This window comes from Mustelus asterias, unplaced genomic scaffold, assembly GCF_964213995.1.
Source record: "Mustelus asterias unplaced genomic scaffold, sMusAst1.hap1.1 HAP1_SCAFFOLD_2146, whole genome shotgun sequence".
Taxonomy (NCBI): Eukaryota; Metazoa; Chordata; class Chondrichthyes; order Carcharhiniformes; family Triakidae; genus Mustelus; species Mustelus asterias.
The window spans coordinates 41178-56609 of record NW_027592091.1 but is presented as its reverse complement, the minus strand read 5'-3'; the positions used below and the strand labels follow the sequence as shown (position 1 = coordinate 56609).

Below are 15432 nucleotides of genomic sequence, written 5' to 3'. Positions count from 1 at the left end.
GTCAGATGAAATTTGGCATGAATTTTGGTTTCCCATCTGTAATCCTCTTAATATTCTGTAAAAGGAGTTCACAAAAGTCATCACTGACAGTCCATTTTGAACAGACAATTCCAGTTTCTCCTGAACATTTTTTCCTCTCTCGTTCCCCCAAATCTGTAAATCTCGTCACACACACTCTCCCTCCTCCCCGGGCTGAAATCCAAAGTAAGAGTTTTAACAACACCAGGAAATTTCCACTCCATCTTACGAAGGAGCAGCGCTCCGAAAGCTAATGGCATTTGCCACCAAATAAACCTGTTGGATTTTAACGTGGTGTTGTTAAAACTCTTACTGTGTTTACCCCAGTCCAACGCCGGCATCTCCACATCCTGAAATCCAAACCCATCTCCCCATTTCTTTCCTCCACTCCCAGTTTTCTCCCTCCCTCTCCTCTGTCTGGGTTCAGTTCTCCAGCTCCTGTCTGCAGACTGACAATAAAACCAATGGGTCTTATTGGGGGTGTTGGGGCCTCCAGCGGGTGTTTGTGAATCCTCCCCGCCCACCTCACAATGCCCCGGGGTGATTGACGGCAGGTCCGGACCAATAAAACAGGGAGCGGTTGGTCCTCCAACCAATCGGAGGGGGGGGGGGGGGGGGGGGGGGGGGGTGGCGGCGGGAGGCCCGAGGCTTTCTCAGTGCGCATGCTCCGGGCCGCACAGGATCCCGATGGAGGGAATCTGGGCCTGTTCTGGGGAAAAGCCCGAGCTGATTTCCCCGGTTCACAACCCGCTCCCGAGCTTTGTATTCGGGGCTTGGGGCCTGACATCCACCGGCCGGCTCCATCCCCCCCCTCATTCCCCACCTGCCGGCTCCATCCCCCCCTCATTCCCCACCCGCCGGCTCCATCCCCCCCTCATTCCCCACCCGCCGGCTCCATCCCCCCCTCATTCCCCACCCGCCGGCTCCGTCCCCCCCCGCATTCCCCACCCGCCGGCTCCGTCCCTCCCTCATTCCCCACCCGCCGGCTCCATCCCCCCCTCATTCCCCACCCGCTGGCTCCATCCCCCCCTCATTCCCCACCCGCCGGCTCCATCCCCCCCTCATTCCCCACCCGCCGGCTCCATCCCCTCCCTCATTCCCCACCCGCCGGCTCCATCCCCCCCTCATTCCCCACCCGCCGGCTCCATCCCTCCCTCATCCCCACCCGCCGGCTCCATCCCTCCCTCATTCCCCACCCGCCGGCTCCATCCCCCCCATTCCCCACTCACCGGCTCCATCCCCCCCTCATTCCCCACCCGCCGGCTCCATCCCCCCCTCATTCCCCACCCGCCGGCTCCATCCCCCCCTCATTCCCCACCCGCCGGCTCCATCCCCCCCTCTTCCCCCACCGCCGGCTCCATCCCCCCCTCTTCCCCCACCGCCGGCTCCATCCCACCCTCATTCCCCACCCACCGGATCCATCCAAAGAACAAAGAACAATACAGCACAGGAACAGGCCCTTTGGCCCTCCAAGCCCATGCCGCTCCCTGGTCCAAACTAGACCATTCTTTTGTATCCCTCCATTCCCACCCACCGGCTCCGTCCCTCCCTCATTCCCCACCCGCCGGCTCCATCCCCCCCTCATTCCCCACCCGCCGGTTTCTGATGCAATGAGAATTTCCAGCGCCTCAATCCTGAGCTCCCAGCGGCACTGCGCATGCTCCACATCACAATGCCTGGGCAGTGATTGACGGTAACTCTGGACCAATAGGATGAGGGGGCGGAGCTGGAGGACCGAGCGGGAGCAGCTGGTCCTCCGAACAGTGGTTACCGCTGCTGCCTCATGGCGCCAGGGACCCGGCTTCAATTCTGGCCTCGGGTGTGGAGTTTGCATGTTCTCCCCGAATTTAACGTGGGTTTCCTCCGGTTTCCTCCCACAGCTCAAACATGTACGGATTTCATGGATTGACCATGATGAATATGTGGGGTTGCGGAGATAGGACAGAGGAAACGGCCTGGGTGAATGCTGGTTCGGCGAGTCGGTGCAGACCAGATGGGCTGAAGGGCCTCTTTCTCCACTGTCGGGATTCTATGGTTCAATCGGAGTGAATGAGGGAAATATCTGAGCCCAGATTGGCGGAGACTCTGCATCATTTTGAAAGCTGCTTTCTTTCAAACTCCACGAGAAAAATGGACCTTTTTGTTTGTGGCTTTAAGCAGATGATGGGAAAGGAAGGGATCTGGGAAGTAGCAGACACTTTATGTTGCTTTGGGAGAGTGGGACCTGTGTTGATGTCATGTTTCACACAACACACAGTCAGCTTGTGGTTTCAGCCTGAAGACAAATCTCCTAATTGAATAATTGAAATCAGTCAATGGAATTTTCAGGAAATTGTCTGCTTGGAGAGGAAGATTTATGTTACAGTAAATGAAAAGCAGAACAGACTGACACCTAAACACAGAGATCCACAAACACTCTCTCCCTCTGTCTCACATAGAAGCATCCTTTCCTCACATACAGATACAGGCACATGCACGCAGCTATATTCCTCAATACTCACACACGCTCACGTATACACCAACTCCCACACATAAACACACAGGGGATACTTCATGTCCTTTTGGGCAGACAACACCTGCCAACCTGACTAATTTTGGAGTTAAAGTGTTCATGTAAGGGCCAAAAATTGCAAGGGATTCAAGGAAAAAATGATGCTCCAAAGATGATGTTGTTTTGACCATTCAATTCCACCTCTTTTTTTGAACCTTAAATCTATACTGAACCACGCTTGGTACAGAGACAACAGCAAAACATTAACATTGAGTGATCATTGCCACCTATGCAGTGTATAGACTGAGGTGATCAATCATATATTTGCTGTCAGGCATGGAAATGTTTGTCTGAAAAATGTAATGCCAGTGTGGTGGAAATCTGAGAAGTGATACATATCTCGATATATTTGGATACATGTTTGGATTTTGATCTCTGGAAATTGGGGAGTATTTGTGCAGAATTGTCCCTCATGAAATTAAATGAGTGTGGTAAAGTCCATGATGAGATGGACATGCAGAAGAGCAGAAGAAATGGACTTGAAGTCAAATGATCATTTCTCACAACTACAAGATTTATTGCAGTGATTAGTCAAGGCTCCTCCAATTGCACCTTCCAATCTTGTGAACTCTGAACCTAAAAGATCATGGGCAGCAGGTGTGTATGAACTCCACCGCCTTCATGTTCCCCTCCAAATTGCACACCATCCTGACTTGGAATTATATTGCTATTATATTGCATTGCATCATTGTCACTGCATTGAAATCGTGGATCACCTCCCAAAGAGAAGTGGGGTGTGTACTGACACCATATGGACTGCAGCTGATCAAGAAGTTGGCTCACCACCATTTTGGAGTGTGGCTTTTGCCAGCCACACCCACATATCATTAAGTAAAAATCCATGTGTGCTAATCTTAACACCTTGTGAAGTAAACCTCAAAATTTCAAAATACCCCACTCATTGAGGGAAATATGCAAAGCTAATGTGTAGAAAGTAGCTGCATCTTGCTTGTTTCTGTACAGGATTTAGATTTCACTATTTCCACAGCCTTCAGTAAAATCAATGGCATAAAATCAATTTCCGAAATAATTGAGATTCTAAGGGCAGCACAGTGGTTAGCACTACTGCCTCACAGCGCCAGTGACCCAGCTTTGATTCCTGGCTTGGGGCACTGTCTTTGCAGAATATGCCTGTTCTGCCAGTGTCTGTGTGTGTTTTCCTTCTTGGTGCTCTGGTTTCCTGCCACAGTCCAAAGACGTGCTGGTTGGGTGCATTGGCCATGCTAAATTCTCCCTCAGCGTACCTGAACAGATGCTGGAGTGTGGCGATGAGGGGATTTTCACAGGAACTTCATTGCAGTGTTAATGTAAGCCCAGTTGTGACACTAATAAATAAAATAAATTGTGTTATGAGCCCCATTTGGAGATAGTATGCAATATATAATTTAATTCTGGGATAATTGCAGTCACTAACTTTCCTCTTGTAATTTTGGCAGATCATAGATGCTAAATCCTGTCACACTAATGGCCTAGTTATTGAAGGAAATTCTGAGACAGGCTACAAGGAGACAGAGCATAATGTTGTTGTGACACTGTGATCCAATATTCTCCTAGCATTGATCATAGCTGCTCCAATGTGTTAGAACATTGCACTTTATCTAACAGTCACCGTTCACATTGTACATCTTCATAATTAATTGCACTATTCCTGATATTCATGTGCTACTGAGATACCAGTGAATTCACAGGTGACTGTAGGAGAGGGTTTCTGCTCTTATTTCTACCTTCAGGTGACTTTTGATTTCTGAACAATTCCAATTTCCTTCTCTGAATTGAGATAATGGTCTGTGCAATCAGGTCTCTATATGATATGTATCCTAGTTTTATTATTGGCCCTTCAGCCCCAGCTTGCACGCGATAACAACAAAGAAATCACGACAAACCATTTGTTCTATTCAATGGCGGGGTATTTACCCAGCGTCCCAAGCGACGAGGAATGCCTCCTATCCAGGCAATCACGACCGCGCAGGCGCAGTAGTGACCGTGTTCTGAGCATGCGCAGAGGGAGTGCTGGGGAGTCGAAGTTGTTGTTTCTTGTCTCCGCGGCGGGTAAGGAAGCGGCGTGTCTGAGGGAGCGATGGGCGCAAAGGGAGGGCGGTAAGGTTTCATGAACACTTCGTGAATTCAAACCCCAAACACGAAGATCCTGGGCCAGTCCCGGGTTTGTCCAGAGCCATTCTGCTTCTGCAGAGACAAGCATGGATAAACGGCCGCCATCTTTAATGGGGCGATGCGCAGTAATGCGCATGCGCGGTGCTCCCTGTCAGCAGGAGGAGAGAAGGTTGTGATTTTCATTGAATCCCAACAGCGCAGAAAGAGGCCATTCGGCCCATCGAGTCTGCACCGACCACAATCCCACCCAGGCCCCATCCCCTTAACCCCATGCATTTACCCTAGCTAGTCCCCCTGACATAAAGGGGCAATTTAACATGGCCAATCCACCTAACCTGTGGGAGGAAACAGGAGCACCCGGAGGAAACCCATACAGACAGGAGGAGAATGTACAAACTCCACACTGACAGTGACCCAAGCCGGGAATCGAATCCATGTCCCTGCTGCTGTGAGGCAGCAGTGCCTGCCACCATCCCACCCCCTCATTTCGAGGTTAGTGCTTTGTGCAGATCCAGACTGAGTGGCAGGTTCCTTTCCCTGAAGGGCATTAATGTAGTGGTTGGGATTTTACACAAATCCAGCTGCTTTCATGGTCACATTTTCCTTTGTGCTGTCCCCATAAATTACCAGATTTATTCAGCTCAATTTCACAACCTGCCTTTGTGTTTTTGTGGGTTATCTCTCACTCCCTTGTTTCTGTTTTAAATCAATTTCACAGGTTTTAGGAGGACTTGCAGTCAGGAAATTCAAACCATACATCACATCCGGATTTGGCAGTCGCACAACTTATCACAACGTGAATATCATTGGATTTTGAACATGGAAGAAAAAAGCACCATTCACAGTGGAGAGAAACCGTACGTGTGTTCTGTGTGTGGACGAGGCTTCAACCAATCATCTGACCTGTTGAGACACAAGCGCAGTCACACCAGGAAGAAACCGTGGAAATGTGAGGATTGTGGGAAGGGATTCAGATCCCCATCTCACCTTGAAAAGCATTGCCGCTGTCACACTGGGGAGAAGCCATTCACCTGCTCTGACTGTGGGAAGGGATTCATTCAGTTAACCAACCTGCAAAGACACCAGCGAGTTCACAGTGGGGAGAGGCCAATGACCTCCTCTGAGTGTGCAATGAAACGCCAACAAGTTCACACCGGGGAGAAGCCATTCATCTGCTCCGAGTGTGGGAAGAGATTCTCAAGGTCCTCTAACCTGCTGATGCACCAGCGAGTTCACACTGAAGAGAAACCTTTTAAATGCTCAGACTGTGGGAAGTGCTATAAAAGTTCTGGGGAACTTTTGTCCCATCAACGTGTTCACACCGATGCGAGACCATTCAGGTGCTCTCACTGCGGGAGTGGGTTCAAGACATCCTCTGCCCTAACTAAACACCAACGCACTCACACTGATGAGAGACCTTTCAGATGCTCTCAGTGTGGCATTGCATTCAGGCAAATGAGTAACCTGTCTGAACACCAGCGCACTCACACTGGGGAGAGGCCATTCACTTGCTCTCAGTGTGGGAAGGGATTCGCTCATTCATCTACCCTGCAGAGACACCAGCGAGTTCACACTCACGAGAAACCTTACATCTGCTCCAAATGTGGAAGACGATTCACTCAGTTATCGACCCTGCTGAAACACCAGCAAGTTCACACTACTGAGAGACCATTTAAATGTCCAGACTGTGGGAAGAGCTATAAAAGTTCTGGGGAACTGATGCGCCATCAACGTGTTCACACTGATGAGAGACCGTTCAGGTGTTCTCACTGTGAGACTGGGTTCAAGACATCATCTGCCCTCACTTCACACCAGCGCACCCACACTGAGGAGAGACCGTTTAAATGCCCAGACTGTGGGAAATGCTATAAAAGTTCAGGGGAACTGGTACGTCATCAACGTGTTCACACTGGGGAGAGACCTTTTAAATGCCCAGACTGTAGGAAACGTTTTAAAAGTTCCAGTAATCTGGTGTCCCATCAACGCATTCACACTCGGGAGAGACCGTTCAGGTGCTCTGACTGTGGGACTAGGTTCAGAGAATTATCTCATCTCACTGTGCACCGGCGCACTCACACTGGGGAGAGGCCATTCACCTGCTCTGTGTGTGGGAAGGGATTTGCTTCTTCATCCAATCTGCTGACACACCAGCGAGTTCATAAATGACGACAGTGATTGGATTTTGCCATTATTTACATCCAGAAATGAAGCATGTTGATTGGGCTCTGTTTCTGCTGATGTTCATAAACTCCATCTCAGCTGAGTTAGTATTCCAGATAAATGTTAAATCAATCAGATTTGTGTTGAATCCTTTTAATATCTCGAACATAGGTCAATTCCTACTGAAGGTCTCTCCCTCACCCTTGTCTCCTCCATCCTCACCTCCAGCAACAAGCGAGGAGCTCATGGAGCTTCTTTGTCATTAAGCTTGAGACAATCTGATCAGCTGTTTCTGCTGCTTCCCTCCCTTCTACAAGGCCACCGGGCCAAACTGTCTTTACCGTGGTCAATCCACCCGACCTGCTCATCTTTGGACTGTGGGAAACCGGAGCACCCGAAGGAAACCCACGCAGACATGGGAGAATGGACAAATTCGACAAAGACAGTCCCCTGAGGTCGGAATTGAACCCTGGTCGCTGGTGCTGTGAGGCAGCAGTGCTAACCACTGTGCCACCGTGCTGCCTACCTCATCTACTGACACCTCAATGAGTTCATGTGTCTTCAGGAGCTGCATTCTGCAGTTATTGCTGCTGTTAATCACATTCAAGACAAAATGTGTGGGATATTCCTGAGGTGTGTAAGAAATGTATCCCAACCACTCTCTTCCATGGTTCAGAACTCCTCAACACGGGCGGCACTGTGGCACAGTGGTTGGAATGCTGCCTCACAGCGCCAGGGACCTGGGTTCAATTTCCAGCTTGGGTCACTGTCTGTGTGGAGTTTGCACATTATCCCCGTGTCTACGTGGGTTTCCTCCGGGTGCTCCGGTTTCCTCCCACAGTCCAAAGATGTGAGGGTTAGGTGAATTGGCCATGCTAAATTGCCCCTTAGTGTCGGGGCACTAGCTAAGATAAATTCATGGCGTTATGGGGATAGGGCCTGGGTGGGATTGTGGTCAGTGCAGATTCGATGGACCGAATGGCCTCCTTCTGCATTGTAGTATTCTAAGACATGGAACAAAGATTCCTTTACAACTGTGTTTAGAGTTGGGAAGAACAGCGGTGAATGCTGGCAGTGTGCTGTTAAATCAAAGATTGGTTTAAATCTGGGATCTGTTCCTGAAAAAGCAGGTTTAAATTTGCAGACTGAAAATGACTGGTCAACATTTTGTGAAGATTATTTTTAATTCATTGCTTGTGGCCTATCCCTAACTGCCCTTGAACTGAGCAGCTTGCTTGCTGGACCATTCCAGAGTTAACCACATCGTGTGGACCTGGAGTCACATGAAAGACTTACAGATGCTGCCAGACCTGCTGAGATTTTCCAGCATCCTCTGGCCTTATTCTGGAGTCATATAAATTCCTTCCCTCAAGGGCATCAGTGAACATCGGTGAACCAAATGGGTTTGAACAGCAATGGGTTCATGGTCATCGCTAGACCTTTAATTACAGATTTTTATTGACTTCAGATTTCACCATTTGCTGTGGTGTGATTGGAAGCTGGCTCCCCAGTGCATTACCCTCGGACTCTGGGCTCCCAGCCCAGTGACAATACCACCACACCATCAGATTGAGAGCATTTGTGTGACAGTCCTGAGTCTACAACTTTCAGACCGGTGTTAATATGTTTAAAATAAACCGTTTTAAAATAAATCAATTCAAGTCTACATTACATACTAGTTGAAGGAATTCACAGGAGCCTGGGGGCAATTATACAACAGACATGAGGAGCTGCAGTGTGTTTGCAGGAATGCCCTGTTTTATTGATGTGTGTGTGTTCTGACACCAGGATAACTAAAAATACACAAACCTGGAACATTCCCTGACTCCATTCCCAACAGTTTCTCTGGGATTACTCCTTCTGTTCAGTGAGTTCAGGGGAATGCTCACAGAGGGAATGGAGCAGGGAGCAAGGATCCCTGGGGTGATGTTCAGTGAGTTCAGGGGGATGGAGTCAGAGGGAATGGAGCAAGGAGTGAGGATCCCTGGGGGGATGGAGTCAGGGGGATGGAGCAGGGAGAGAGGGTCCCTGGGATGATGTTCAGGGGGATGGAGCAGGGGGGAAGGATCCCTGGGGTGATGCTCAGTGAGTTCAGGGGGATGGAGTCAGAGGGAATGGAGCAGGGAGGGAGGATCCCTGGGGTGATGCTCAGTGAGTTCAGGGGGATGGAGTCAGAGGGAATGGAGCAGGGAGAGAGGGTCCCTGGGGTGATGCTCAGTGAGTTCAGGGGGATGGAGTCAGAGGGAATGGAGCAGGGAGAGAGGGTCCCTGGGGTGATGCTCAGTGAGTTCAGGGGGATGGAGTCAGAGGGAATGGAGCAGGGAGAGAGGGTCCCTGGGGTGATGCTCTGAGTTCAGGGGGATGGAGTCAGAGGGAATGGAGCAGGGAGAGAGGGTCCCTGGGGTGATGCTCAGTGAGTTCAGGGGGATGGAGTCAGAGGGAATGGAGCAGGGAGGAAGGATCCCTGGGGGGATGCTCAGGGGAATGGAGCAGGGAGAGAGGGTCCATGGGGTGATGCTCAGTGAGTTCAGGGGGATGGAGTCAGAGGGAATGGAGCAGGGAGGGAGGATCCCTGGGGTGATGTTCAGGGGGATGGAGCAGGGGGGAAGGAGCCCTGGGGTGATGCTCTGAGTTCAGGGGGATGGAGTCAGAGGGAATGGAGCAGGGAGACAGGAGCCCTGGGGTGATGCTCTGAGTTCAGGGGGATGGAGCAGGGAGAGAGGATCCCTGGGGTGATGCTCTGAGTTCAGGGGGATGGAGTCAGAGGGAATGGAGCAGGGAGACAGGATCCCTGGGGTGATGCTCTGAGTTCAGGGGGATGGAGTCAGAGGGAATGGAGCAGGGAGGGAGGATCCCTGGGGTGATGCTCTGAGTTCAGGGGGATGGAGTCAGAGGGAATGGAGCAGGGAGGGAGGATCCCTGGGGTGATGTTCAGGGGGATGGAGCAGGGGGGAAGGAGCCCTGGGGTGATGCTCTGAGTTCAGGGGGATGGAGTCAGAGGGAATGGAGCAGGGAGGAAGGATCCCTGGGGTGATGCTCAGTGAGTTCAGGGGGATGGAGTCAGAGGGAATGGAGCAGTGAGGGAGGGTCCCTGGGGTGATGCTCAGTGAGTTCAGGGGGATGGAGTCAGAGGGAATGGAGCAGGGAGGAAGGATCCCTGGGGTGATGCTCAGTGAGTTCAGGGGGATGGAGTCAGAGGGAATGGAGCAGTGAGGAAGGATCCCTGGGGTGATGCTCAGTGACTTCAGGGGGATGGAGTCAGAGGGAATGGAGCAGGGAGAGAGGGTCCCTGGGGTGATGCTCAGTGAGTTCAGGGGGATGGAGCAGGGAGAGAGGGTCCCTGGGATGATGTTCAGGGGGATGGAGCAGGGAGGAAGGATCCCTGGGGTGATGCTCAGTGAGTTCAGGGGGATGGAGTCAGACGGAATGGAGCAGGGAGGAAGGATCCCTGGGGTGATGCTCAATGAGTTCAGGGGGATGGAGTCAGGGGGAATGGAGCAGGGGGGGAGGATCCCTGGGGTGATGTTCAGGGGGATGGAGCAGGGGGGAAGGATCCCTGGGGTGATGCTCTGAGTTCAGGGGGATGGAGTCAGAGGGAATGGAGCAGTGAGAGAGGATCCCTGGGGTGATGCTCAGTGAGTTCAGGGGGATGGAGTCAGAGGGAATGGAGCAGTGAGAGAGGATCCCTGGGGGGATGCTCAGTGAGTTCAGGGGGATGGTGTCAGAGGGAATGGAGCAGGGAGGGAGGATCCCTGGGGTGATGCTCTGAGTTCAGGGGGATGGAGTCAGAGGGAATGGAGCAGGGAGAGAGGATCCCTGGGGTGATGTTCAGGGGGATGGAGCAGGGAGGAAGGATCCCTGGGATGATGTTCAGAGGGAATGGAGCAGGGTGAGAGGATCCCTGGGGGGATGCTCAGTGAGTTCAGGGGGATGGAGTCAGGGGGAATGGAGCAGGGATAGAGGGTCCCTGGGGGGATGCTCTGAGTTCAGGGGAATGGAGTCAGAGGGAATGGAGCCTATTGGGAACAATGAGTAATTGTAAAAGGAGTCAGAGTGTGAATTGGTACAAAGAGTAAAGCTTGAAGCAGAGAGTCAGTGTGTGTTCACCAGAAAGTGGAGCGTGTGCATGTCTAACAGACAGGGGGGAGAGAGGATGAATGAGGGTGAAGACCTTGCCAGCTTTGACAAAGGGTCATCTGGACTCAAAACGTCAGCTCTTTTCTCTCCTCACAGATGCTGCCAGACCTGCTGAGATTTTCTAGCATTTTCTCTTTTGGTTTCAGATTCCAGCATCCGCAATAATTTGCTTTTTATGTATGAAGAGAGCTGAGAGAGGTGTTAAAAGTGTCCATGAAGCGATCAGAATATGTGAATGGCAGAACAGTGGTACAGATGTTTAAGGCAGTTGCCCTGAATGTGGGGGGGGGGGGGGGGGGTGGGGGTGGACAAGGCAGAAACAGTTGCCCTGAATGGGGGGTGGGGTGGACAAGGCAGAAAGCAAGAATGGAGAACTGGAAATATGGAAGTGAGAAAGAAGGATGATAAAATGGATGAATAAGACAAAAAGAAGAATCAGAATTAAATGAAATAAATGGAAATGGAGTGTAGGTGGAGGGGAGAGTTCACGCTGTGAATGTTGAATTCAATGTTGAGTCCAGAAGGCTGTAAAGTGTCCAATTGGAAGATGAGGTGCTGTTCCACCAGTTTGCATTGGGGTTCACTAGAACATTGCAAGGACCAACATGTGGACAGGAGAGTAGGGTGGTGTGTTGAACTGACAGGAAGGTCTGGGTTTTGCTTGTGGATGGTGTTCAGCAAAACAGACAACCAGTCTGCATTTGGTCTCTCCAGTGTGGAGTCGACCACATTGGGAGCAGCGAATGCAATAGACCAGATTGAAGGAGATGTCTGAAACGCTGCTTCACCTGAAATGGTGTTTGGGACCTGGGACAGTGAGCAGGGAGGAGGTAAAAGGGTAGGTGTTGCACCTTCAACCATTGCATGGGAAGGCTCCATGGACAGGGGGTGAGATGGTGGGTGTGATGGAGGAATGGACCAGGGTGTCCCAGAGAGAACGGTCCTTGTGAGTTCTTGCTGAGGAGGGTGGAGGTGGCGGGGGGGGGGGGGGGGGGGGGGGGGTGGTGGGGGGGGGAGGGTGGCGGGGGGGGGGGGGAGAAGGGGTGAGGGGAAGGTGTGATGCGTAGTGGCATCATGCTGGAGTTGGCAGAAATGGCAGAGGATGATCCTTTGAATGCGGAGGCTGGTGGGGTGAAAAGTGAGGACATGGGGAAGCCTATTCTGTTTCTGGGAGGGAGAGGAGGGGGTGACAGCAGTGGCTGGGGAATGGGTCGGTCATGGTCAAGTGCCCTGTCAACCACAGTAGGTGAAAAACCACAATTGGCGAAAGAAAGACATGGGCAACACTATTTTGGAAAATGGCATTATCAGGACAGATGTGGCGGAGGTGAAGGAACTGAGAGAATGAGATGGAGTCCTTTCAGGATATGGGGTGTGAAGAACTGTAGTCAAGGTAGTTGTAGGTGTCGGTGTGCTTGTAATAGATACCAGTGATATTATCACCAGAAATTGACACAGTAAAGAGTCTCAGAACACCAGGTTAAAGTCCAACAGGTTTATTTGGTATCATGAGCTTTCGGGGCACTGCTCCTTCATCAGGTGAGTCACTCAGACCTTAACCTGGTGTTGTGAGACTTCTTACTGTACCTACGCCAGTCCAACGCCGGCATCTCCACATCATGACTACCAGAAATGGAGTCAGAAATGTCAAGGAGGGGGAAGAGAAGTCTCAGAGATGGACAATGTGAAGGTCCATCTCTGACAATTCACGAGCATGAACTCTCCCCTCCACCTTCACCCATTTCACCAATTTCCATTTATTTTAAAAGCAAAATATTGTTGATGCTGTAATCTGAAACAAAAACAGAAAATGCTGGAAAACCTCAGCAGATCTGACAGCATCTGTGGGGAGAGAATAGAGCCAATGTTTCAAGTCGAGATGACCCTTCGTCAGAGCTCTGTCACATCTGAAGTGACATGGGCTCTTAGTCTCGCCATGAAAACCAGCAGCAACAGAGCAAAATTGAACATTGCAGACAGGTCGATTGTAGGCCTGGCGCTGTTGGCAGTTTTTGTAATGTTGTGATTATCCCATTTGCCTAACACACGAAGGTTCAAAACTGGGCAGAAACATGAATGAAACTTTACCATTTAGGGTGAGGGAAATCTGCATGATTTCAGTTATTTGCTGAACATTATCCAAATCTCGATGTTACAGACATATTGGCCAGTATTTTACAGCATCGCTCTGGTGAGGCTCATAAAATCCCACCCGAGGCCAATGGTAAAATTCCAGCTATTATCTTTGCTCTGACCTCGGTACAAATGCTTTCAGGAAAATCAGGAATGCGATATTTTAAAACGCAACAAGGAAATAAATGTTTGCATTTTGACACCGTGCACATATTAGCAATTTGTTCAGTCCACAACAGAATTTGTAGGTGTAGACTAACATAGTTAATTACCACCTGAAACATAGAACATAGAACATTACAGCGCAGAACAGGCCCTTCGGCCCACGATGTTGCACCGACCAGTTAAAAAAAACAAACTGTGACCCTCCAACCTAAACCAATTTCTTTTCGTCCATGAACCTATCTACGGATCTCTTAAACGCCCCCAAACTAGGCGCATTTACTACTGATGCTGGCAGGGCATTCCAATCCCTCACCACCCTCTGGGTAAAGAACCTACCCCTGACATCGGTTCTATAACTACCCCCCCTCAATTTAAAGCCATGCCCCCTCGTGCTGGATTTCTCCATCAGAGGAAAAAGGCTATCACTATCCACCCTATCTAAACCTCTAATCATCTTATATGTTTCAATAAGATCCCCTCTTAGCCGCCGCCTTTCCAGCGAAAACAATCCCAAATCCCTCAGCCTCTCCTCATAGGATCTCCCCTCCATACCAGGCAACATCCTGGTAAACCTCCTCTGCACCCTCTCCAAAGCCTCCACATCCTTCCTGTAATGTGGGGACCAGAACTGCACACAGTACTCCAAGTGCGGCCGCACCAGAGTTGTGTACAGTTGCAACATAACGCTACGACTCCTAAATTCAATCCCCCTACCAATAAACGCCAAGACACCATATGCCTTCTTAACAACCTTATCTACTTGATTCCCAACTTTCAGGGATCTATGCACACATACACCTAGATCCCTCTGCTCCTCCACACTATTCAAAGTCCTCCCGTTAGCCCTATACTCAACACATCTGTTATTCCTACCAAAGTGAATTACCTCACACTTCTCCGCATTAAACTCCATCCGCCACCTCTCGGCCCAACTTTGCAACCTGTCTAAGTCTTCCTGCAAACTACGACACCCTTCCTCACTGTCTACCACACCACCGACTTTGGTGTCATCAGCAAATTTGCTAATCCACCCAACTATACCCTCATCCAGATCATTAATAAATATTACAAACAGCAGTGGCCCCAAAACAGATCCCTGAGGTACACCACTTGTAACCGCACTCCATGATGAATATTTACTATCAACCACCACCCTCTGTTTCCTATCCATGTCTAATAGTATTGCGTGCTCATAAAGACAGACACTAAAGTGATACTGTAACTGAACTAGAGGAAATGACGCACATTGCGCAAAACAATCTTTTTTTAAAAATCGGTCTTCACAATAGAGAAATAGAAAAAAACACTTGGCAGATGAGGAAATTGAGAATCAGTGCGGATCTGCTGGACTCTCCTATAGATAAATTCATAGAAACCCTACAGTGCAGAAGGAGGCCATTCGGCCCATCGAGTCTGCACCGACCACAATCCCACCCAGGCCCTACCCCCACATATTTACCCACTAATCCCTCTAACCTACGCATCCCAGGACTCTAAGGGGCAATTTTTAACCTGGCCAATCAACCTAACCCACACATCTTTGGACTGTGGGAGGAAACCCACACAGACACGAGGAGAATGTGCAAACTCCACACAGACAGTGACCCGAGCCGGGAATCGAACCTGGGACCCTGGAGCTGTGAAGCAGCAGTGCTCACCACTGTGCTACCGTGCCGCCCGTGGGATTTAAGTGCCAGAATGTTTCACACCCAGAATAAAGAAGGATCAAGTATAACTAACTGATCATTTCTAAATCTCTTCCCATTAAAGATATTTGATTTTGTTTAAAGACTGACTCAATCTCAAATAAGCACCATGGGATGTGTGTTACCCAGTGACTCGATCTGTATTGTTGGTCAGTCACATTTGCAATTCAATGTGATATAGTTCAGAGATATGCAATTCAGAATGATGACATCTATGTTAAATAAATGTATTGATATTAAATGTTGAATAATGAAACAAATACCGAGTAATATAGACTGAGAATGATGAATTTGGCACAGTGGTTAGCACTGCTGCTTCATGGTGTCAGGGACCCAGGTTCGATTCCAGCCTTGGGAAGGAAATCTGTGTGGCATCTGCATATTGTCCCCGTCTCTGTGTACGTTTCCTCAAATGTGCAGGTTAGGTGGATTGGCCATGCTGAATTGCCC

The 15432-nt window shown here is 50.0% G+C and overlaps 1 protein-coding gene across 1 annotated transcript in view; it reads left to right on the top strand.

Annotated features, from left to right (window-relative positions):
- The first annotated feature begins 4575 nt into the window (after window positions 1-4575).
- LOC144489398 (uncharacterized) overlaps window positions 4576-15432 on the top strand; it is a 31401-nt gene continuing 20544 nt past the window's right edge. Inside the window, exons 1-3 of the mRNA XM_078207231.1 lie at window positions 4576-4618; window positions 5400-6303; window positions 6556-6835. Of these exons, the coding sequence (XP_078063357.1) occupies window positions 5501-6303; window positions 6556-6835 (1083 nt within the window). The 5' untranslated portion in view covers window positions 4576-4618; window positions 5400-5500. The remainder of the gene's footprint in view (window positions 4619-5399; window positions 6304-6555; window positions 6836-15432) is intronic.